This window comes from Heloderma suspectum, chromosome 5, assembly GCF_057233095.1.
Source record: "Heloderma suspectum isolate Gila_16-S chromosome 5, 16-S_ref, whole genome shotgun sequence".
In the NCBI taxonomy this organism is placed as follows: Eukaryota; Metazoa; Chordata; class Lepidosauria; order Squamata; family Helodermatidae; genus Heloderma; species Heloderma suspectum.
The window spans coordinates 199,108,359-199,131,083 of NC_139462.1; the positions used below are offsets into that span (position 1 = coordinate 199,108,359).

General features: G+C 43.1%; 1 protein-coding gene across 1 annotated transcript in view; it reads left to right on the forward strand.

Moving 5' to 3' along the window:
- SLC39A12 (solute carrier family 39 member 12) overlaps positions 1 to 21,798 on the forward strand; it is a 51,914-nt gene extending 30,116 nt beyond the window's left edge. The window contains exons 8-11 of the mRNA XM_084859004.1: positions 2,274 to 2,337; positions 10,887 to 11,045; positions 15,196 to 15,383; positions 21,037 to 21,798. Of these exons, the coding sequence (XP_084715130.1) occupies positions 2,274 to 2,337; positions 10,887 to 11,045; positions 15,196 to 15,383; positions 21,037 to 21,165 (540 nt within the window). The 3' untranslated portion in view covers positions 21,166 to 21,798. The remainder of the gene's footprint in view (positions 1 to 2,273; positions 2,338 to 10,886; positions 11,046 to 15,195; positions 15,384 to 21,036) is intronic.
- Positions 21,799 to 22,725: the final 927 nt, after the last annotated feature.

Consider the following 22,725-nt stretch of genomic DNA (forward strand, 5'->3'; position numbering starts at 1 on the left):
CGAAAGCATCAATTCTTCGGCGCTCAGCCTTCCTTATAGTCCAGCTCTCACAGCCATACATTACTACTGGGAAAACCATAGCTTTGATTAGACGGACCTTTGTCGGCAAGGTGATGTCTCTGCTTCTTACTATGCTGTCTAGGTTTGCCATAGCTTTCCTCCCAAGGAGCAAGCGTCTTTTAATTTCATGGCTACAGTCACCGTCTGCAGTGATCTTGGAGCCCAAGAAAGTAAAATCTGTCACTGCTTCCATTTCTTCCCCTTCTATATGCCAGGAAGTGATAGGGCCAGATGACATGATCTTAGTTTTTTTAATGTTGAGTTTCAAACCAGCTTTTGCACTCTCCTCTTTCACCCTCAACAAGAGGCTCTTGAGATCCTCTTCGCTTTCTGCCATTAGGGTGGTATCGTCTGCATATCGGAGGTTGTTGATAATTCTCCCGGCAATCTTAATTCCGACCTCTGATTCATCCAACCCGGCATTTCTCATGATGTACTCTGCATATAAGTTAAATAAGCAGGGTGACAATATGCAGCCTTGTGTAGGTTCACCTTGATTCAGAACTAATCACAAAGTATCTTGATCTAGCAGGGACTTTCATTAGATAATAGCCACTTGGGGTATTTCCAAGTCAAGAGAGAGCGACTGGCCAAAGGTCAGATAGTTTGCTTCCTGGCTTGAGCAAACATTTAAACTTAGATATCTCAACTGACATCCAACAGTCTATCCACAAGATTCTTATATTTGAAGTAGCAGAAGATCCTCCTACAGGCTTTGGAGATTTCATCACCTATTGCCACTGACTATCTTCTATCTGTCTATGAAGTCTGTCTTCACAGTCATAGTGAATATAAATTTGCCTCTTTTTTTCTTTTTTGGTGGTGAAACCTGAGAGTACCAGAATGCTAAATTAGACACCACATTCTGCAGTTTCATGTCAGCGTGGTATAGCGATAGTGAGTCCTTTCCCAACGTAGAATCCTCCATATGTATTGGAATACAATTCCCATCACCCCCAGCCATCATGGCCAATGACCAGCCACAGGATACAGCACAGCAGCAGCCCAGTCCCTACTCCCTTGTATAATTTCCTGGCTATTTTAGAGGCACCACAGAAAAGGTACCAGAAACTCTGATATCACAATATGATGTAAGCAAGTAGGCCCAGCTCCAAAATAGTGTGCTGCCCACTCCAAGAAAAACCCAATTCTGAGCTAGAGAAAAAAAATTTTTCCACTCCTAAATATTGTGATAAACCAACAAATCTAAATAAACAAGCCCATCCATGGAATTATATTGGAGTGAAACCTCCAACCAACTTTCTGCCTTTTTCCTGTAGTAGTTTCTACTCACCCTATGCCTGTATTGCCCATCTAGCCCTAGTTTGCGTGCCCTTCTGACCCACAAGACTCAGCAGACCTGTTGTCCTTCTCTTCAGGTTTGCTTTTAAGTTCTTTCCACAAAACACTATCAGAAGCTGAAGTATCTGGAATACTTACAGTACACCCCTATATATGTCTCCTCATGAATAAGTTCCACTGAGTTCAATAGGGCTCATTCTCAGGTACGTAGTGTATAGGATTATAGTCTGAATCTTTAAGATGAGGTGTAAACCTGGATTCAGAGTTTGTTGGATGTATCTCTATTATGCAAAGATAATGTGGGGAGGGGGAGATCACTATACCCATGCAAAAGTTGAAGGAACTGGGTATGTTTAGCCTGGAGAAGAGAAGATTGAGTGGGGACATGATACTGCTCTTCAGAACGACTGCACCATAGAAGAGGCAAAGATTCGTTCTCTGTGGCAGGACTGGAACTTAACGTATAGAAGGGTAGATTTTGGTTGAATGTTAGGAGAAACATTTTGGTTGAATGTTAGGAGATGATAAGAGGAGTTGAACAAATGGAACCTAGGGGCCAGTGGGCTCTCCATTGCTGGAGGTCTTCAAGCAGAAGCTGGATGGTCATTTGTTCAGAATGCTCTAGCCCTGGACTTCCTGCATTGAACAGGAGGTTGGACTAGATGGCTACAAAGCCCACTTCAAGCCTATGATTCTATGAAAGTACTTAATTTCCCAGGGATCTACCTTCACATTACTGTGGCCCTAATCCTCATGGGTCAAATACGTGAACCACAATCTATAAATTATTGCTGTTTTCCTTTAAAAAAACAATCATATAAAATTTTGAAATATCAATAGATTAAAAACCAAATAAAAAGGAAAATACATTAGATGTTCACAATAATCTATCATTTTCTTAATTCTGTTAGCACAGACCTGAGGATTCTGTTTCTCCAGAAATTTCTGCAGACAAGAAGGGAGTCATCAAGAAACGTAAGTATTAAAAAAGAAAGAGAGAGAGAAAGTAAATGACACAAAATATTAGTGGCACCTCTTCCAAATCTTAAGGTAAACTTGTTAGTTGTAAATGTTGTTTAGTGCTCTCTCCATATCACATAATCCCTCAGCATAATTATACAATTAAATATCACCTTAAATATTTGTTGCCATCTAACCAGCCCTGTCATGATGAGGTTCATTATAGTGCCATTGCTACCTGTTTTCCCAACATTCCAAACAACATTTGAGAAAACATTTTAGTCAAAACAAAACCTTCAGAGTTCCTACCAAAGAACTTGTAGAAGTTTTAAAGTTTGCCTAAATGTTTTGCTGATTCATACATTATGTTGGGGGTCATGCATGGCATTCATGGAAACAGCTCAAAACAGCTGATTTCAGTATGGGCTGGCCATGGAAAAACACCTGTTGAATTCCAGCCATATTAACCCCAACATGATGGTTGGTGTGGATGGAACAAGGGGACAGTGCACAGTGGGGCTTTCTTTGGCTGGTCCAGCAGCAGAACCTCATTTTTTTTTACTGGTCCAGGGATGGAGTAACTGGTTTAGAGTAAAGTTATGATGCTTCTTAACTCAGGAGCAAAACTGAATACTTATCTTAGAGCGCAATCCTATTGAGATAGATGGTCACCTCTGACTTCCTCTGAAGTTGGAGGCAACTGCCTATCCAATGCAGGGTGGCTGAAGCACGGAGGAGAAGATTCCCTCTGTGCTCCGGCTGCCCTGCAGTTTGCCTTAGATGCCCAATTTCAGGTGTCTAATCACAGCTTTGGGAAAGGGGCAGGAACAGGGCTAGAGACGCATTGGAAGCTGTCTAAAACAGCTTCTGCGGTCTCCTCCCCTCCCCGCCCCCAGAAATGCCCTCTTTTCACCCTGTCCATGCTCTGTGTTATAAGCACATACAAGCACGGGGGGGGGGGGAGCCACCGCCATTCTCTCCACCCTGGCTACGAGGGGGAGGGGAAGGGGGAGGGGAGCATGGTTTCCCAGCTATGAGCTGGTAGCACTGTCTACGAGCTTGCAGCTGGGAAACTGAAAAATCCTGACCATGTCTCCATGATAGCAGAAGGAGAAGTGAATGGAGGAGTACCAGATTTTTTAAAAGGAATCAGCTTTGCTGCACTTTGGTCCATGCAGGGCTCCACAAGCGAGTGTTCCGCACCAGTAAAAATAGCTTCACAGAACATACTTCCTGATGGGTGTGGGGGTTGGACTGAACATCATCTGACTGGCAGGGACTGCTCAACCAATAAGAGAGGCTTCCCCCGCTCCCTCCCCCCCTTTCCCTTTCCCCTGAAACTCCAGATGCACCTGCATTTCAGGAGCAAGCCTCATTGAGCACAAGGGGATTTACTTCCAAGTAGACACACCTATGCTTGTGCTGGGAAAGAGGGGGGTGAAAAAAGCAATGGGAAACCAGCCCCCTTTCTAACCACTGGATCTCTATAACAAAGATGTGAAGTAGTTACTTCCTCAGGTAATAAACCATGCCAGGGAGAATCGAGAATCACAGGTAGAGTTGGCGGAAAATTTCTCCCCGAAACTTCGGGGGGCCGAGCGCCAACGTGTTCGGCCCCCCGAACAAGTTTCGGGGAGAAATTCTCTGCACCCCCCTGCCCCCTGCACCCCCCCCGGGACGGGACTTACCTTTGCCGAATGTCCCTCCCGGCGGCGGGTCCGGCCGGTGGTTCGGCGGGTCTTTGTCCGGGGCGGGAGCGGCAGCCGGTTTTTCGACTGGCTGCCGCCGCCGCCATTCCAATCAAAGAAAAAAAAAACGCCTCCGTGATAGGCTACGTGACGATTAACGTAGCCTATCAAGGCTAGATTTGCAAAGTCAGCCGTGATAGGCTATGTCAATCGTCACGTAGCCTGTCACGGGTGACTTTAAAAAAAAAAGCGCGTACAGATAATGGCGGCCCCCATAGGGAGCCGCCATTCCCGTTCCTTATTTGGTCGCTGTAGTCTACGTAAAGATTTACGTAGACTACGGCGACCAAATAAGGAACGCGAATGGCGGCTCCCTATGGGGGCCGCCATTTGCGTACGTGCTTTTTTTTTTTTTAAAGTCACCCGTGATAGGCTACGTGACGATTAACGTAGCCTATCATGGCTGACTTTGCAGATCTAGCCGTGATAGGCTATGTTAATCATCACGTAGCCTATCACGGGGGCGTTTTGTTTTTTTTTACTTTTTAGTTCGTGGCTGGGCAAGGCGAGGCGCCTCCTCCCCGGCCTGAATTTCGGCCGGGCGAGGTGGGAAGCCTCCCCCCCGGCCTGAATTTCGGCCGGGCGAGCCGGGAAGCCTCCCCCCCCGGCCTGAACTTCGCGGGGGGAGCAGCGAAGCACCTCCCCCCCACCGCGAAAAGCTTCGAGGACAGGTAAGTGACTTTCATCCATCCCTAATCACAGGTTCGGTAAAGCGTTTTACAGGCTTCAGGAAAAGTGCTTTAAACTCTGTATTCAATTCAGGGCGATCTCTATAAATTCTGATGTGGGCATTCAGAGGGCAAGCCTCATTCAACATAATGGGAGTTACTTCTGAGGAGACACTAATGGATTTGTTTTGGGAAAGAGGGCAGTAAAGACAGGGATGGGGAAACCAGCCCCCATTGTAACCCGATGCTGCACAGGATCACTGTAAGGGAGGTATGATTTAGTTACTTCCGAAGGCAATAAACCAAGCCACGGAGAATCGCAGGTTTGGCAAAGCACTTTACAGGCTTCAGGGCATCAGTGCTTTAAAATCTGTATTTCAATGCAGGGGGATCTCTCTAAATTCTGATGTGTGCAAGCCTCATCAAGCACAATGGGAGTTACTTCTGGGGAGACGCTAACGGGTTTTTTGTCAGGGATTGGAAACACACAGGAAACACCCCTTGACCGGGCTCACGGTGAAAGGCACACCCCTGGGCAGGACTAGCACACCCAAGGTCAATGTGGGGGTTGGGACACACCGCAACTATACCGGGGAGAACCTGACTTAAGGAAAAGAATCGGATGTTAAGCAATCTCAGGAAAACTGGTATTTCCCTAATAAGCTCCAGGGTGGCTGCTGGGTGGCCACAATGCCATGTATCCCTAACGACCTCAAAACGCAGCCAGCTTGGAGTAAATCACTGGTGGAAACAACCCCTCCATCTCCCTCAGACAGGATCAAGGGGACATAGGGTTGCTCTCTCCGAGGTTCAGGATTACAGTCTTACACCACACACTTATGCATGTTGATGCCAAAGTAAGTCTCATTGTATCCAATGGAGCTTACTCCCAGGTAAATGTACATAGGGTTGTGATCTTAGTCAGCCTTATTGAGGGATGCTTATATTCCCTATGTGTTTGCAATGAACCATGCTGATCAATAGTGCACTAGTTTTGTGTTTGAATTTTTATTTTTTTTGTGGACTAATATATAGGATTGGACCTGAGTTCGATCCCAGCGGAAGCCGGGTCTCGGGTGGCCGGCTCAGATCGACTCAGCCTTCCATCCTTCTGAGGTCGGTAAAATGAGTACCCAGCTTCCTGGGGGAAAGGTAGTCACGACTGGGGAAGGCAATGGCAAACCACCCCGCTATAGTCTGCCATGAAAACGCCAGTGCAAGCGGCGTCCCTCTAGGGGTCAGTAATGACCTGGTGCTTGCACAGGAGGAACCTTTCCTTTTCCTTTCCAGATATAGGAACCATGTAACTGGTTTGATGGAAGTGGACTTCCCTGTGCCCTCCTCCCCACAGTATTCCCCTGAAAATGCTACAGAGAGGATTGGGTAACCCTACTGGAGTGAGCTGTAATACGGTGGGGGGAGATCCCCCCAAATCAGTCAAACGCACCTTCCATGAGCAGACCCTTTCCGTCAATGGAAAGCAGATCCTGTATCCAAGTGATCATTTTCAGATATTGGGGCACATGGTATTCCGCAAGTGAGTGTAGGGCATGTGAACCATGCTCAGTCAGCTGCACATACAGTAGCCACATGCGTGTAATACCACATGCTCCAAAATGGTCACTATATATTAGTGCACAAATGAAAACCTACATGATTTTCATGAGTCACCTGTGTTACACACTGGTCAATTGGCTGCACATGCGAATACATGTGTAAGGGAAAACATGTGCAGCATCACGTTTCCATATCTGAAATTTACCATGTATTGTCAATAAGGGTGCTATGCAATGCATGTTTAGACAGAAAAAAGTCCTACAACTCCCAGCATGCCCCAGCCAGGATGCTGGGAGTTGTAGGACCTTTTTCTGTCTAAATATGCATAGGATTGCACCCCTGAGTGGTGTAAACTTGGTGCTTTCATGAAAAAGTGAACAATTATTGCGAAAAGTTCAGCTATACCACCTCACTATTTAGTTTTGTTTGTTTGTTTTTAATATAAGAGGTGTAGGACATATTTTTACTAATCGACATATTTTTACTGATTATGCTGCTGCCCCTGCTGCTGCTTTTATATATCTGTTGTGTGCTATGTTTTATTCTTAGAAATAATTTAAAATAGTGAGCTGCTCTGAAATTCTTCAGACTGATAGAGTGGGGTACTGCATATACTTGTAATAAAAATGAATAGATACGTGTCTTTGTTGAGCCCACATGGAAGCAAATAGATATGGCACTGCATCTCATAAACATATTTAGCCCTTTTAATTACTGTTTATCTAGATAATTTCAGAGCATGACCCCTAGATGGTAGCGTCCTTATCTTCTGCAGACTCCTTGGTATGGTCCCCTAATATAATGGATTTAGTTTCCATTTCAGGGCATAACACTGCCTTTTCTTCAGTGCTAGTTTCCGTGCTATTATCTTAATCCATCTCTGGATGTTTCCTTGCTGTTCAGTCATCACACTCTAATAATTTAAAACACATTTCATGGTACAGCCATTCGCTCCAATCTAACTGTGCTGGTATTTGGGATAATTATATCAAAGTATCTTCTCTTTATTCCTTATCATCTCTCTCTGCATCAGAGAGATAGATGGGTGATTATGATTATGATTTGTTTCCTTTGGCAGTGTTCGCAGGAAAGGCATCTAACTTACACATTTATACTATCTGAAAACAGTGGTATACTGTTTAGGCAAAACAGACCTTAAGACAAAACATGGATAGGTTCAGGTTCACCTTAGAAGAATCATTGTTCCAGCAGAATGGTTGAACCAGAAGAATCATGCAGTTAGTTTGTTTAAGGCTTTGTGTAACTCCTTTTGCTTTTTCAAAGGTGGCTGTTTTACACAAGAACTCCTCTCCCACCAGCCAGGAAGGAGAGCGAGTTCAGTCTTTGATGAACATGTGCTTGCCTTGTGGTTTCTTTCCTTTTCCCGTTCCATTTAATGTTAACATATAGGGCCAGCTCCAGTTTTTTGTGGGCTCTGGGGCAAGAAAGTATCAGTGGGGCATCTTTGGCATTACCCCTTTTTGTTCCCTGTTGCAGTGTGGCTTGATCTTGAAAGGGCAATTAAGACCCATTAGCGTTACAAAAGCCCTGGTGGAGATGCTATCTGCTAGGACTGCTTTGTTGATATGGATCAACACAGCTGCCTGAATTGTTGGATTCTCCTTGGGGGCGTGGCTATGGGGATTGTCATGATGAGCACCTGCACTTCAGAATTTACCACTACCCCACTGGGCAGGACGGACAAAAGAAAGTACTTCTTCACACAATGCATCATTTATGGACGTCACTGCCACAGGATATGGTGTTGGCCAGTAGCTGAGATTACTTTAAAAAGGCATTAGTGGAATTCATGGTCTATCAATGGCTGTTAGTCATGATGGCTATATTGAATGTCCATGCTCAGAGGCAGTAGTGTGAATACCTGCTGCTGATAGTGTGGCCATGTATCCTTTTACAGAGAACAGTCCTGCATTTGAAGGGCTGCCCTCTCCAAGTCCAGTTTTAAAGATAAAGAACCATAGAACAACAGGGGCTCTGAAGTCGCCCATCAGCAGTTGGCACCTGGAGAGCAGGCTGATCAAGCACACAGGTTGTTCAGTCTTCCCCACTATGGTGAAATGTATCATAGTTCTATTTAAAAGATAGCAATTCTTTCCAAACTTGCATCTCTACGTATAGATTATCATATACAAATTTAATGCAGATCGGTACCCTCCTTTGGGGTGATGCGTTTCCTCTTTTTTGGTGATGGGTAAATGGTCCCAATATATGTCATACTGCATTTGTAGCCTCTGAGTCCGACTTCTCTTTCACTGGCTGCAGTAGTACAGTTTCACTTTTACCAGCTTAAGAAACAGAAGCCTCAACCATTATCATCTGCAGCAAGTGGTTACTGATATTTTCCACTATAAGCAGCTGTTTATAGTAAGTGTGTATGGAATAGAGTGGTGCAAGTGGAATGGCTTCTGATTAATATTGCAGTACTGGCCCGTGACTGGAGTTATTTCTGGCTTCTTCCTTTGGTCTATCTTGGCCAGTACACTAGTAGCACAGAAAATAATTTATCTACTTTCCATCTAGCCTGTGCTTGCTATAGTATTCAGCACTCCCAGTACCCCTGTTTGCTGAAGTATAAAGTTTGAGGCCATTCTGTTCTGTCTTTTCCTACAACCATTATGTATATAAACCAGGATAACAGCATCATGTGTGGCATGCTAAGATTTCAGCTAAGCCATTTGCAAACTTATTGTGGCGGAGCAGCCCTATTATTTTTGTGCTACTCTTGTTGTGCCCTGAAATGTGCCTTTCATATTTTTGAAAAAGCTGTTCAAGCTGGGGACATCTAGGTTTAGTTCTGTAAGTTGGCAAGGAAATCTAGCAAGCCTGCCAATATTATTGAGCTCAAAGAGCTCCCAGGCAACTAAGGGGAATTTTCTGAATACAGTAGTATATACATACATACATACATACATACATACATTTGTTGTTCAGTCGTTCAGTCGTGTCCGACTCTTCGTGACCCCATGGACCATAGCACGCCAGGCCTTCCTGTCCTGCACTCACTCCTGGAGTGTGCTCAAGTCCATATTCATTGCATCGGTGATGCTATCTAGCCATCTCATCCTCTGCTGTCCCCTTCTCCTTTTGCCTTCAATCTTTCCCAGCATCAGGGTCTTTTCCAGGGAGTTTTCTCTTCGCATTAGGTGGCCAAAATATTTGAGCTTCAGCTTCAGTATCTGTCCTTCCAATGAGCACTCAGGGTTGATTTCCTTGAGGATGGACTGATTTGACCTCCTTGCAGTCCAGGAGACTCGTAAGAGTCTTCTCCAGCACCACAGTTCAAAAGCATCGATTCTTCGGCGCTCAGCCTTCCTTATAGTCCAGCTCTCACAGACAGCAGAGAGACAGACAGACAGACAGACAGACAGAGAGAGAGAGATTGATTGCTGGGTTTCCTTTTATAATCATTTAAAAGTCTGCAGTTTATGGAAGGAAAAATATCTCCCTTATCATCTTAAAACAGTTGTCTTTGTGGGGGGGAATCCTATAGGAAAACCACAAGAACACCCCACTCCCCAACTTTGAATGTGGTTTTGAAACATGACTATTATTATCAAATGTGCTCCAATGATGGCTCTTGGGAAAAGAGAGATGACTCAGATCATCTCTGGGGTCCTTCTTGCTGTTCCCCCTCCATTTGAGGTGTGGAGAGGCAACACACAACAGGACCTTCTTTGTGGTGGCACTGAGGTTGTGGAGTTCACTTCCCAGGGAGTCTCATTTTTGTCCTTCTTCATTCATTTTTAAACACAAGGTAAAAACTGGGTTCTTTCCAGGGATATTTGGGTCTAAGAAATTTTTTATTTTAGAGCTGGAGTTTCTGTTGGCTCTTTCTGTTTTTGTTTTGAATTATTTTGAATTTATTTTATTTGTATTGTTGTTTTTCACAAGCCTCATTGTAGAGCCACTTAGGGTTAAAAAGGGAGAAATGAGTTGTGTTTAATCAATTAATTAGAGTACGAAAATGGCCAAAGCCATAATTTCATTTAATTTCATAATGCTGAGGTCCTGGGCCTTACCCTTTTTGTACATCCCCCCATCCCCTTTAAAATTCCTGAGTAATAAGCAAAATTAGTACTAAAAATTGGACTGTGTAATTTCAGGCATTATAATGAAAGTGTTCATCATGCTTCTGAATCTGAATGCACTTGTGATACCTTGGCACAAATGTGGTAATTGTAGAATAATAGAGCTATTTCATTCAATTTGCATTTTACAGGAGGAAGGACTTTTTAAAAATTTGCTTATAGATGTTAATCTTTTTTTGGTCTATCCTTAAAAAAATCTTTAAACCAAAGCAATCAGAGTTAGATGAATTATATAAAAACATAAGCAGACTAGCAGGAACCTTAAAGAGTAATGTTGATTATTTATTAATTATGTTATGTTTTTGATCACTACTTTGTATTTTATTTGGTATTTGCTGTTAGCCAACTTGAGCACTATTTGGAAAGCTGTGATACAAATTTAGCAAGCAAATAAATAAATAAAGGATCAACACATGATGGATTTCCAGGAAGAAGTTATACAAATACAATGTTCGTACTTACTCTGGTTTTTATTCTTCTAGGCCCAGCGATTAGTTTGCTAGCCATTATGGTTCTGGTGGGCGACAGTCTTCACAATTTTGCTGATGGCTTGGTAATAGGTGCAGCATTTTCATCATCAACAGAAATGGGCACAACCACAACATTTGCTATATTATGCCATGAAATTCCCCATGAGATGGGTAAGCAAGGTCATGTGTTTCCATAGTTGACACCACTATGCTTTCGCCTTCTTTAAGGACAAGTATTCTTTAAGGACATGTATATGTAATCCACTCACATCAACACCACTTCATTTACCTTCTTTTCTCATGTATATTACTGCATTGCAAACTAAATTGCTAGTGCTTACCTGTTTTTCAACCACTGTATTCTAAAGGGATTGTGCTTTGTAAGCGAGGATAGGCACCAGAAGGGTATTCTGTATCAGTGGTTTTTGAAAGTCAGTCATGAGAACTTTGTATGTAGGTTGCCAAGCCAAGGGTTAATAAAAGTGAAGCGCAAAGGGCTGAATGAAATGTTCTATTTTTTTCCTTCTGTTTACTGTGTTCATTGTCTATAGTAAAAACCTTCATTATCTGATTTTAATTAACCAAACCTCTTGATTTCCCCCAAAACTATCATATATTTCCTTCTTAACATCATCATCATCATCCACAAACAGCACTTCCATTTATCCAACATTTCTAAATATCCGGATGTTTCGGATGTCCCACATGTAAATGTCCATAGTCCAGCATGGAGTGCTGCTTTTGATCCTGAATTACCTAAGTCCAAGGTTGTAGCAAAAGAAATAATGCTACAAGTTCAGCTAAATCTTTAGAAATATGTAGGGCTGCCCAGAGCCAATGTTGCAGCAAGGGTGGCCTTTTCACCCCTGTGGAAGGGATCTTTGGAAACGCACCCAAACAGGCGCGAAGCTATTCTTCTTACCTATAGCACTGTGTAAAGCAGAATTGCCCCACTCTCTTCCTCTCATCAGAAGCCTTTTTAAGAAAGGCAAACCACAGCCATATAAAGAGCCAGGAGAGGAGAAGATGTGGATCAGTCTCCACATATGTCAAAGGACTGCCTCCCTCAAAGTGAAAGGTGAACAGCTGCCGTATGCAGAACCCAGTAGCATCCCTCCCCTTCTCAGGGCAAGTACTTTGCCCAGAGATCCCAACCATAGTGAAAGGCAAGGCAGGAGTGCTGCTTTCTCAGAGAGAGAGAGAGAGAGAGCTGCTAAGAAATATGAGCTCTACAAAAGTTCAGCTCCACAAAAGTTCAGCTCAGCCTTAGAAATATGAAATATCATTGGCATATAAATATGTGAAGTAGCAGTTGAAAGAGGTTTATGTAATAGATATGTGGTTTTCAACTGGAGGGCCATTATAAGAACCTAGAAACAGGAAGTGGGCTGGTGCCTCAGCTCCCACCGCTAGTCCTTGCTGTGGCCTGACAGAAAGCATTGAGGATAAAGTGATGAATGGCTCCTAATCATGATGGCTATATACAATCTGCCAGATCGGAGGCAATGTGCCTTTGAATACCAGCAGGAGAAGGCTATTGCCCACATGTCCTGCTTGTGGGCTTCCCAGAGACATCTGGTTGTCCATGGTGGAAAACAGGATGCTGGACTACATGGGACTTTTGTCTGATCCAGCTGGACTCTTCTTCTGTCCTTGCTAAACTTTATTACCACCAGTGGTAATACATTTAAAAGTGCAGCCCCATAGCCACGCCTCCAAGGAGAGTCCAAACACTGAGGCAGCTGTCTTGATCCACATTAACAAACCAGTTCTAGCAGTTTTTGTCTCCACCAGAATCAAGTCTTTTGTAAAGCTAATGGGTCTGCCCATTCAAGACGAAGCCACCCAAAAATACTCTGCATTACAACAGGCAACAATGTATTGTTGCTGGAAAAATTCATTTCTTCCCAGCTATTGTGAGGATTACAACTAAGCTGGGAGGGACCATGGAATTTGCCCGGGGGGGGGGGGGATGATGTCAGCTTCCCTGCTAATCAAGTAGGGCTGGTGCTGCGTCCCTGCACTATACCACTGGTTACCACTGAAATAATTTCTCCACACACCTTTTGATAACGGTGGGGTGGGGGGAGAGATTTGACTCAGGGGCTTCTACTTCCTGATCCCTAGTACAAATTATTATATTTTTCTTTCAATGAAGGGTTTGTTGAATCCTAAATGTGGCTGAAATTCCCTGAAAGTCATAACTATAGCTCCAGATGATGAAGTTGGCTTAATAATGATCTGACAACACTGACAACAATAACAACAAATTCTAATCTTGGAAAATACTTATGAGCATGGAGCTGGGGGTGGCCAAGATCTCAATCTCATTTCCAGTGTCTGGGAGTGGGGGGAGAGAGAGAAAGGGAAACAGTTAATTTGTAAGTGCTCTGTAATATCCATCATATCGAGTTCTCTTCACACAAGGCAGCAGCAACTTAAGAGCTGATTCTTGTTCATTTTAGAGAACAGCATATCCCTTCACTGTTGGCCTTTCAGGTGGCCTTCAGAAACCAATACGTAAGTGTAAGATCAGAACTGGGGCCCAGGTGATTCCAACATGAGTCACCTCCTAACAAGGACCAACTGGTCATGTGGGATCTAGTTACATGTTTTTGGTTATCAGGTTTCCATATGAGAATGAGTAACTCAGTGGGAAAACATATGCATTTATATTGATAAGTGATCCAAGCTGGAACACTGGGAACTGAGATCCCCCTGTATTTATTTATATATTACATTTCTAATCCAACCAATAACTAATTTTCTCTGGGCAGATTACAAACAGGATGACAAAATGGTATGCTGTTATTTAGTAACAAAGGACAAATGGACATGCAACTTTCTACTAGCAACATGAATCTTTTCATAGCTCTCGTATCTGAGGGCATTTTTACATATAGAGCTTAAAGTGGTTCTTGCTGTGCAGAGGAATCCTCTGCAGGGATGTACAGACTGTGTAAAATCCGCTCTGTCTGTGTCTTATGGATTGTCAGGCACCTTTTGTTCCATCATCCATTCACAGGCAGATTCAATTTTTTCCCCCGTTATGTGGAAAAATGCGCAAATAATTCAGTAACAGGGTTCGCAAGAGGGTTTCCATAATTTACCTTAGTACGTAACATTTAGTGTATTGTCCCCCACTCCATTCAACTTTTCCCCGTGTACCAGTCTCAGCAGAAACTTGTATATTTTTCTACAATGCATAAATTTTAGGAAAGTAAAGCAAAAGATCCAAAAGTCCACGGACTCTACACAGCCTGAGGAGGTCAGTCCGTAACAGATTCCGCAGGTCAGATTCTTAGAAATCCAAGCTCATTTTAGTCCATCTCAAATTTCTCTAGCCTCCCTAATCCTATGTATGTTTGCTCAGAAGTATGCACCACTAATGTTCCATGGGGCTTATTCCCTAGAAAGTGCAGTGGTGCTGTCAGGGCAGGACTTCGGAAGTCCAGGGACCCAGTCAGCAAAATGAGCAGGGATGGCTCACCATGTTTTGAAATGAAGCAGTGGAGGCTAGTGTCTCCAATGTCAGTGGGGTGGAGAACCAATCAGAACTCTAAAGGAGCTATCCATGGTGCTTCTCATGTAAGCACCTTGGATAAGTCCATGTAAGCACCCCAAGTAAGACCATTAAATCCAGAACCTAAAATTACCTAACTGCCCCACTGAATAAGAGCTTCTCCACACCAGGGTTTTTATCCTGCATCTTACTGGGGCTGCTGCTTCTGGATTCTTTGCAGGATTAAGATCGGCTCCTTACATGGGCTGACACAGGCTTTTTTTTTCTGGGACTGCCTTTGTCTGAAAGTTCTACATATTTCATTCTACAGCCACTAGATGGCGATGTGTTATAGTGAAATTGCACAATTTCACACAGCCATTACAGCAGATTAACATTTATTACTGCATTATCTCTGATCTTTTTAAAACCAGGATAAAGGTCAGAAAGTTCAGGGGACACCCTGGAGGTTGACAGTGTCATGTAAAGTTCGCACAAACTTCTGTGAGTGACCAATCATGAGTGTGCAATAAAAGCCTCATGTAGAAATGTTCTAAAGTGTGTTTGGCCAAATATATGCATTCATTGTACAAATGCCTCCCCTCCCTATTCTGCATTCACATAAGGAAGGCAACAATTCGAGATTTGTATAAAGAGTGTAAGAGAAGCTGAAAGGCAATTTTAATGTAACCTATGGAAATGTTGTAACATTTTGCACAGAAAGGTCTATCTTAATTGTGGCTACTAGCGTGTGAAAACTGTACCAGTGTTTTATTAGCCAATTAATATTTGATGCCTCACTTTCCTCCCTCTCCCCAGGAGATTTTGCGGTGCTGTTAAGTACAGGGCTTTCTTCAAAGATTGCCATTTTAATGAACTTCATAAGTGCCCTAACTGCTTTCATAGGACTTTACATTGGCCTTTCGATATCGACAGATCCTCGTATTCAAAACTGGATATTTACTGTCACTGCTGGAATGTTTTTGTATTTATCATTAGCGGAAATGGTAAGCACTGCAGTCTCATTTATTTTATTGCCCTTTAATCTTTGAAAGAACTTTGTCAGAAGAGCAAAGCTGCTTACCAGTTAACAGATTACAATCAATATAATAAATGGTGCAAAATGTTGCCATTAAAATGAAAAGTGGGCCCTGTCAGAGAACCAATTCCCTTTCACCTACCTCCCTTTCCTACTCCACTCACTGCCAAACTATGTTACATTAAACATGCTTAAGCAGCCATGGGGGACCGATCCAGCTCTGCGCTCCCAACCTGGATCATGGTCTAGTTTCTCCCCACCCTGCAGCTGCTCTTTGCCCCATAGGTGGTATTTACTGTAAAAAGCAAACAGCACCTTCAGAGGGCAAACAGCAACTGGGCTGTGATTTTTCACAGGAAACCGGGCAGATGGGGGGGGGGCAATCCAGATTGGAGTATAGTGCAGAATTGGCTGGGTTTGCTTCAGAATTTCTTTAAAAGCTCATTTAATGTAATGTATAGTTTGGCGAGCTTAATTTAATTCCATTGTTCACCTGCATTTGGAGCCGCTCTGAATCCTGGCAGCTTTGTACATTTTGAGTAAGCAGAAGTCCATCAAGCTTCCTTTTCATGGTTTTAGCATAATGTGTGAAGTGGAAAGTTGCAAATCTCCTTTGTGAGTTCCAGCACTGGGAGTGTGTCCATTCCCTCCACTGATTGTAAGCCACAGGTCTGGAAGTTGGTAATCTTTTTGCCTCCTCTGCTACCTTTCCTTGACTTTATTTTTTACTATCTTTCCAGAACAATGTACATTAAATGCATGATATTATGGCTCTTTCAATATTTTAACTTTAACTACTTTATTTTCTTTATTTTATATAGATTACTTTAGTATCTATTCTGTTACTTTTTGTTTGTGTCTCCTGCTCCTTTTTTATTTTTATTTTCCCCATTAAAATATATATATATTGCTACACTTTTAGTTACTGGATAACTGCTACACAGTTATCCAATAACTGGAGTTCTTTGGGAAGCATTCAGGTAAATTGAAATGCAAAACAGTAAAACAAAACCAGGATGAAACCAGCAGCAAGGGGTAAAAGCAATGCAGCACATAAATCCAAAGTAAATCCACCAGCAAACATAAAACAGTGCAAAGATCTGAAAGCACTAAACCAGCTCTTGAAATGCCTAGAATAATAAAAAGCTCTTCAACTGGCACCAAAAAAATCATAATGTGGGCATCAAGTGGGACCACCACTGAAAGGGCTTCTCTCTTGTAGACACATGCCTCACCTCGTTTGGCAGGGGGAACCCGCCTTAAGGTCCAGGTAGATAGGTATGGGAACAGACACTTCTTCAGGTAATCCGGCTCCATGCTATTAAAACTAGGGATGTACAAACGTCACTTACCTTTTCGCGGATGTGATTCATGGTGGGGGGGGAGGTGCTCCGTCCCTCCCCCCAGAATCCTCGACAGGGGGAAGGCGATCCAGTCCTCCCCCCCAGAATCCTGCCTGGCCGGCTCCACTCCGCGGCAGCTCCACAGAGCAGCTGGCCAGGGCCATCCGCAGCCAGAGTTCTGGCTGAGGACAGGCTGCTGTGGACGCAAATGGCGGCCGCCATAGCGGCCGCCATTTACGTCCGGCCAGGCTGTCGTGATAGGCTATGTAAGTATTTACGTAGCCTATCACGGCAGGCCAGCCAAAAAAAAAACAGCGTACGCAAATGGCAGCAGCTACGGCGGCCGCCATTTGCATTCCCTATTTTTCACCATTTTATCTTACATAAATATTTACGTAGGCTATTACGGCGGGGGGGAAAAGGGGAACGCAAATAGCGCCCCCTATGCTATTTGCATTCCCCTTTTTTTCACCGCAATAGCCTACGTAAATATTTAGGTAGGATAAAATGGCGAAAAATAGGGAACGCAAATGGTGCCCGCCGTAGCCGCTGCCATTTGCGTACGTTTTTTTTTTGTTTGCTTGCCGTGATAGGCTACGTAAATACTTACGTAGCCTATCACGGCCTCCGCAGGGATGCAAAAGGCGTCCCTGCATTAGCTGTGATAGGCTATGTAAGTATTTACGTAGCCTATCACGGCTATGATCAGGAAGCGAATGGTAGCCGCAGGGTGGCCACCATTTGCAAGTTAGCGCGGACGGCAGCAGGTAAGTGCTCCGTTTCACGCGCCTTTTGTGGGTTGGGGGGGCGGGGGCTTCGTTCCGCCACGGATTTCAGGGGGCCAAATGCACTGGCATTCGGCCTCACCGAGATCCGTGGCGGAATTCTCCACCATCCCTAATTAAAACCAGCACTTTGGGCTCAGAAATGTACTGGCAGTTGAGCACAGATGGAAAGTACTGGCAAAATACAATTGGCAGTCCCAGTTAACAGTTTGGCTGCCTTGTTTTAGACTAAGGCTAGATCTACACTAGTGCTTTAAAGCAGTCATGAAGTGCACGGATAACTGTTGGGGCACATTACACATTTGATATACCGCTTTTGTAGTGCTATTTCCTAATTTTTATTCCACATTATCCAAAATACCATAACAAATGTAATTATGTGCGCAACGAGGTATAAATGGGCAAGAGGGATTGTAATGATATGACACAAGGTGTAGATCTGGCCTAACTGAAGTTTCTGGACCATTTTTAAAAGCAGTCCCACATCTAACACATTGCTATAATCCAAACGGGAAATTTCCAGAGCATGAATAACTGTTGCAAGGCTACCACTGTCCAGGTAGGGCTGTAGTTCATATATCAGCCAGAACATATAAAAAGCATTCTGAGCCACCGAGGCCACCTGAACACCTGGTGACAATGATAGATAGAAAAGCACTCCAAAACTACAAACTTGAGCCTTTAGGGAGGAGCACAACCCTCTCCAGAAGAGGTTGAGCATTGCACCACTTCACCAGACAGATGACACCAACAGTATCATCATCTTGTCTGGATTAAGTCTCCGTGTATTGTTCCTTATCCACGCCATTACCCAGCTCAAGCACTTGTTCAGAGCAAGATTGAATGTGAAGTCATTGTTCTTTGTTTTAACTATTTGATGTTAAAATCAAATACTTTATTTATTTTCTCATCGTAAAGTGAAGGAAGAACACTATTTGGTTATTTTTATTACCATTTAACTTTTTAAATTTTCTGCCTTCTTTGAACAGTTTCTGCTTCTTGTTTCTCTCTCTCTCTCTCTCTCTCTCCTGCACCTCATAAGGTGAAGGTTACTCTACATCAGATAAGGGGCTCATGAACAACTCATCTGTAGGCTTCAAACTCTTAATTTAGAGGTGCCAAGATAGTGATAAATCAGATCCAGGTTTACTTACAAGGAGATACTTTATTGAGTACAATCAGCACACAGGTGTACCCAATGGTTGGATCAGACAGCTTCTCTGAACCTGAACCTTGGGGTAAAATGGGTTTTATACCATACATCTTAGCAGTGAGGCAGCATGACAGCAGCAATCATTAGTTAGCATTCGTCTACAACTTTCCCATCATAGACTAACAGTGCTTGTTCAGAAGGAAAACAGCCAGAGCTTTCCCACTACAGACACCTGCAGCTTTAAGGCAAACAAACTTCACTTCCCAGGCACATCTTGATAAGACCCTCTAGCTTGTTAGTATGGAATGCGCTGAGGCTGCTCTCTGTCGACCTTTGACTCATCCTGGTAAATCAAGAGACCTGTTAGGGAAAACAGCAGCCAACTGACCAAAGTCAGAGAGCATTATGGATCATCTAAACCTCTCTAAAACTACTAATAGCTTGGTTTAGGCCTGGGGACCTACATCATATTACATGGCCAGTGGTGTAGTGGCCAGTTTTGAAATGCAGGATAGTCACATAGCCATGCCCACATGGAGGGTCCAAAAGTTCAGGCAACTCGATCTTTTGATCCTCATCAACAAACCAGTTCTAGAAGTTTTCACCTCCACCAGAAGCAGGTCTTTCACAAAGCTCATGAGTCTTAATTGCCCATTCAAAATCAAGCCACACTGCAACAGGGAACAACATATTGTTGCTAGGAAAATTAATTTCCCCTGCAGCTACTGTGAGGATTGTAGCTAAGCTCACAGGAAACAGGGAAGTCTGAGGGGGGTGGCAGATGGCACCAGTGTCTTGGCACTGGAGCCCTGGGATTAATGGCTCTGCTACACCACTGTGCATCGCCTCCATTCAAATACTGGTACTCCTATTCTACCCCCCTTTTTTCCTTGCTACTTAGTCTCCCCGGACTTTGTATTCAGCTCATTTTATGTAGAGTTTTCCATACCGAAGCTCATGACACACCCATTTATATAAGGGTCAAATGTACATCATTTGTGCTAGATATATTTTTAAGTGCTAAAACAGGCCCCTTTCAGCTTGAAGAAAATGCAGCCCTAGGCCACGATATGGAATGTACCTCTGATCCAGACTGGAGCACCATACCAGTTTCCTGGCAAAAATCACCCCCCCCCCACGCACACACAACTTCTATTTTCCCCCAAAGGTACTGTTTATTGCAAACAGCACCCTTCAGGACAAATAGCAGCTGGCGGGGGCGGGGGGGGGAGATGTTTTTCAGTAGGAAAGTGGTGCTGGGTCCATTGGTGAGCCATAGCTTCTTTTTCTTTAAAATGAAGGTGGCTGGTTTACGCATCCTCCTTTAAAAGTGCTAATTATGTAAGTAAATACTATGTAACCACCGTGGCTAATAACATTTGTATCTGGACACCAGTGCTGTCACACTCCTGCTTGTGGTCGTCCCATAGGCATCTGGCTTGCCACCGTGGGAGTGGAATGCTGGGGTTTTATGTACATAGGCTCTTGGTCTGACCCAGCACAACTCTCCTTACATGTTCTTGTGTACCATGTACTTTGGCCCTAAAAGCAAGCATTTTTAGACCATTGGCAGAGTTAAGTACATGCATTTATTGTTATCCTTTTCCATCCTTAATTCAAAGAATAATTCCAGGGTCTTATGCAGAAGTAGCCCTTTTCTACCACCTGCTACCCGATCCTTTTAAATGGAGATGCCAGGGGTTGAACCTAGGATCTTGTGCATGCAAAATGTGTGCCCCTCCACTGAACTACAGTCCCACCGTATAATTTCAGAAGGCCAGCTGCCTCCTAGCACTGGCCATGAACTGTGAACCTGATGCATGGAAAGCCTCCTTCTCTAAGTCTGGGGTGGGCAACTTGTGGCTTCCAGAGATTTTGGCCTACACGTCCCATCAGCCCTGGTCAGCATAGCCAGTGGTGAGGGATGATGAGAGTTGTCGGGCAAAAGATTTGGAGGGCCAGGAGTTGTCTACCTCTGCTCTAAGTAGAGCCACATGGGAAGAGAGAATTTACTTATTGAGTTAGTCCCAGGAGAAGGAAGGACTCTATTCATCAGATGCTCTTTACTTGGAATAATTCCTTTCAAAATACTATGGAATGTAAACTTCTCGTAATTCTTTATAGCAATGGTGTAAGATCTGAAATCCCAGAACTGTACTTGTCATTTGATGAAGTAGAATATGATGTTCCAAGCATGCTACAGTTTTGTTTCTTATATTTAGAAACCATGGATTTAAAAGTCTTTTACTAATGAAGTTTGTCATGTTTCCCATAAGACTTTTTTTCCCAGAGATTAATATATTTGGCTCTCATGCTGATGCCTTTTTTTTCTTTTTTTAGCTTCCTGAAATGACTCACATTCAGACACAGCGGCCCTGGTTGATGTTTCTCCTTCAGAACCTTGGATTACTATTAGGGTGGCTGTGCCTTGTACTTTTAGCTATATATGAACAGAAGATTAAAATATAAATCTTCCACCAGAAGCCTACAAAGACTGGCCTCTTGTCCAGCTTCTGTACATTACAATGGGGCTTCTGCAGTAGAAGTTGCAAATGAATTATGGACCTCTTATTATAAAAAAAATGCTGATATTAGACATAAATTTAGCAAATTATTTGACTATAGATGAATTTATGTTTCAGAAATTATCATTTTAAAAATGGAATGCATAGATTTATTCTAATATACTTATTTGCATTATTTTAACATAGTTCTTTGGTTCATTTCCCACAGATCAACTTCTTAGTTACCATTAAATTTTCCTTAAGTAAATATTCTGTTTGGGAAATGATGATTGAAGATCAGCCATTTCAACTAACAGTACTACAGTTGATTAATCAGCATGCAATTTCTGAAACCAAGAAATATATCCATTTTACAAAGTAGTAAAAAGCATTTTCCAAAATATGAAGCAACTAAGAGTAATATATCAAATAGTCTTGTGTGTGTGTGTGTGTACACATACACAATGGGATCTTCTAAGTAAGATTTTTCCTATTAATATTTTGTTTTTCTTGAAAGCAGGAGCAGTTATGATCATACATGTTAAATCTGGCAGCATTGCCAAAACACAATAAAGCAATACTGAAATATGCAAGCAGTATTTACTTTTGTGCTGTGTTACATTTCTAGTGTACTAAATAGGATCTTTGGCAGCTATTCATATCATTAGAGAACATTATACAGGCAGAAAGCAAATGAACCAGTCAAGTGTGAAACAGCCATGATTTTACAAATCCTGTGATCTGTGAAACATTAGCATATCTGTACTGGTCTTTATACAATCTTTAAGGAGTTTCATCTTAAATAAGAATCCGTGACAGATGCCTTTCTGCTCCAGGTAAAACTGTTAGGATTTAAACAAACGCAAAAATAAGCAAAGACCTGCTAATGCACCCTCCAGTAGTAACGAGGTACAGTTTATTCCATGACCTTCAATATCCAACTAGGGCGGAGTCTACATGGAAAAGAAGTGCTTCTTTTATTATCCGGATTTTCATGAAATCGCTTTTGGTCTGTTCGGGCACACAAAGCAAAAATTTAGGAGTAAACATTAACTTAAAACCCTCTTTTCACAGGTCAAACTGCACTTTAATCTCCCTTGCTTTGCACTTGGATGGGTGGAGTCCCGCTAGTAAAAGTGAACATCATCAACCCCATAGATGCAGCTCAGCCAATGAGAGAGGCTTGCTCCCACCCGTCTCCATGCTCTACTGCTCAGGGAAGTTGAATGAAAGAGATGAGTAATGTTGGATAGTTTACCCTACACCTCTCCCCCTCACAGCCACCGACTGTGAACTAGTTGGCCCCACCCTTTGACCACATCACTTGTAGGTCACAGCCAGATCACAAAGGCATGCCCAGGATTTAATTGGGGGGGGGGACTGGGCACACAGCTGCAGCACCACTCCAGAGTTGTATTTAAGAAAAACAACGGAGTAAAAGGACTTTCAGAAAATGCGCATTTTCAGGATAGATGCTGTGGGATGGCGATGGATTGGCAACAACATCATCTGTCACAAATGACCC